The sequence below is a fragment of the Galeopterus variegatus genome, unplaced genomic scaffold (assembly GCF_000696425.1).
Source record: "Galeopterus variegatus unplaced genomic scaffold, G_variegatus-3.0.2 Scaffold2869, whole genome shotgun sequence".
Classification (NCBI taxonomy): Eukaryota; Metazoa; Chordata; class Mammalia; order Dermoptera; family Cynocephalidae; genus Galeopterus; species Galeopterus variegatus.
In genome coordinates, this window is record NW_007728980.1 from 75290 (window position 1) to 77434 (window position 2145).

The window sequence follows — 2145 nt, forward strand, 5'->3', positions numbered from 1 at the left end:
AAAACAGTATTTCAATAATGGCCTCATCTCTGTGAATTATTTACTTCTTCACTAAAAAGTTTCAGTCTAAACCATTCCTGTAAGTTATATTGTAAATGATGATCTTCTTTTGGAAAGGAAGATGACTCATAGCTGTATACCTAGTTATTATGTGAAAGGGTATCAGGGACAAATCATGAAAAGATTTACAAAACAGTCTGAGAATATTGGATTTGATTAGACCATAAATAATCATCATACGTGCTAGAGCAGACACCTGATATGATGAGTAAAATGCTTATTTTAACAGCCTTACATAGGCAGAAAGGAATAGAGGAAGTACTGGGAAATGGGAAAAATAAAGAATTTTAAGTATGTCTAGGCATCACTGCACATTGCCCTAGAGATTTGGGAAGTGCATTTCCAAACTAGTGTGGATTAAAAAAAGGGACTACCTCTGACTTCTGGGTGATCAGGAAAATGATTTAGAGATCACAAAATTTTAAGAGTAGTTTGCTCATTCTTTCAATAAAGTGGGACCCCAATTATGAAATTATGAAAACACATTTTTCCCTTTCAAGAATTTACTGAGAGTAATGTGATGAATGTTATGATTGATGAATGGGTGGTGAACTATAAGAATAAAGTAATATTTAAATCAATGTTTAGAATAATTTGCCTTCCTCCTCAAAATGTTTGTAGAAAATATACATTCCGTCATTAATAATGACCTCAATGTCAATGATTCTCAAAGGGGGCCAGTGTCTGGGGGAGGAAAAGTGGAGGGAGAAAGAGAGAACAGCTGGGAAATAGCCCAAGAAATTCTGATAGAAACTGCTGGGGAGGGTGGTCTGACCCTCGGAGTCTCTTAAGCAGAGCCGTGCAGGACCTACGGAAGGATGGCTGATCAAGCCCATTAGAATTTCTCATCAAAAGAACCTTCTGGGCTTTTCATTGGTTCGTTGTTTTGTTTCCATTTACTTGTTTGTATCTAGCATATTTGCTCTGAAAATTCAGTCTCCTCCTTCTCCTTCCCATTTTATTTATTTATTTTTGTTTGATTTTTGGCTAGAGACAGAAGCAAATTCATTTGAAGAGACAATTGCTAGAGTATGTGTACCTGAAAATAGGTTCTTTGCCAACCTCCTGGGGCCAGGAATGTTTTGCTTCCTTTGTTAGTTACAGTTTCATACTACGCTTACTGGTGGACTGTCTGGGGCATTCTCTCCTATCATGGTTGATTTACTAAGAACATGCCAATGTGCTTTTCTGTGTCTCTTCTCTCTTTCTGTCCAGAGAATTGTCAGTTCTGTGAAGGTCATGAGCTTAATCAGTTAGTCATGGACTCCAGAGGTCAGCTTATTTATAAGTGGTCCTTCTACATTATGAACAAGTATTTGCATTGTTTTGCTGGAGACAAAAATATACTTTTGCTCTATGTAAGGAGGTGCTTCAGTACATTTGATCTTTTATTTAAAGTTGTCTTTACTGAAAATTTAGAAAATAATTTGTGTTTTGTTGTATGAAATCATCCCAGGTGAAAGAAACACAAAACAACTCAGTTTATCAAATATGAGTTACTGTACTAGAAACATATCTCTAGCATATTGGAGACAATCTTTTTCCTCTTTTTTTGTTTCCTGAATATAACTAGAACTGAAATGAAGCCTATAATTATATAATACAACCATATTACATATAAGTGAAAGTAAATAATAAGGGAATGCATTTCATAGTAAAGATAAGGTTGGAAATAATTTTACAAAAATGTTTTGTTCAAAACTTTTTGAAACTATGTACATAGTATCAGGTTTTGCAAAATATATAAAAATTTTATCCTCATTTAGATTATTTCTAAATATATTTTATTTCCTTTATTCTTTCCTAGTGTGCACTGGTATGTGAATGTCCAGCCCCAGAAAGTGTGAACGGAAAAGATAACTTACCTTTTCTGAATGCAGGTATGTAACTCAGTTTTGGGTACTTATATATGAACATACATTTTAATTTCCTATAAACTCAACACTGAATCAGGGAAGCATTCTAACAGACTAATTTGTGAGCACTGACTAAATGAACTGGTAAACCGTGAGCAGCCAACACAATGGGGGTAAATTGTACAATTTCCTTAGGAAGATACATAAATACCCTAGCTACATGGCAAAA

At 34.6% G+C, this 2145-nt stretch overlaps 1 protein-coding gene across 1 annotated transcript in view; it reads left to right on the forward strand.

Annotated features, from left to right (window-relative positions):
• INPP4B (inositol polyphosphate-4-phosphatase, type II, 105kDa) overlaps nt 1-2145 on the forward strand; it is a 303350-nt gene that overhangs the window by 59738 nt on the left and 241467 nt on the right. Inside the window, exon 5 of the mRNA XM_008583251.1 lies at nt 1868-1940. Within this exon, the coding sequence (XP_008581473.1) occupies nt 1868-1940 (73 nt within the window). The remainder of the gene's footprint in view (nt 1-1867; nt 1941-2145) is intronic.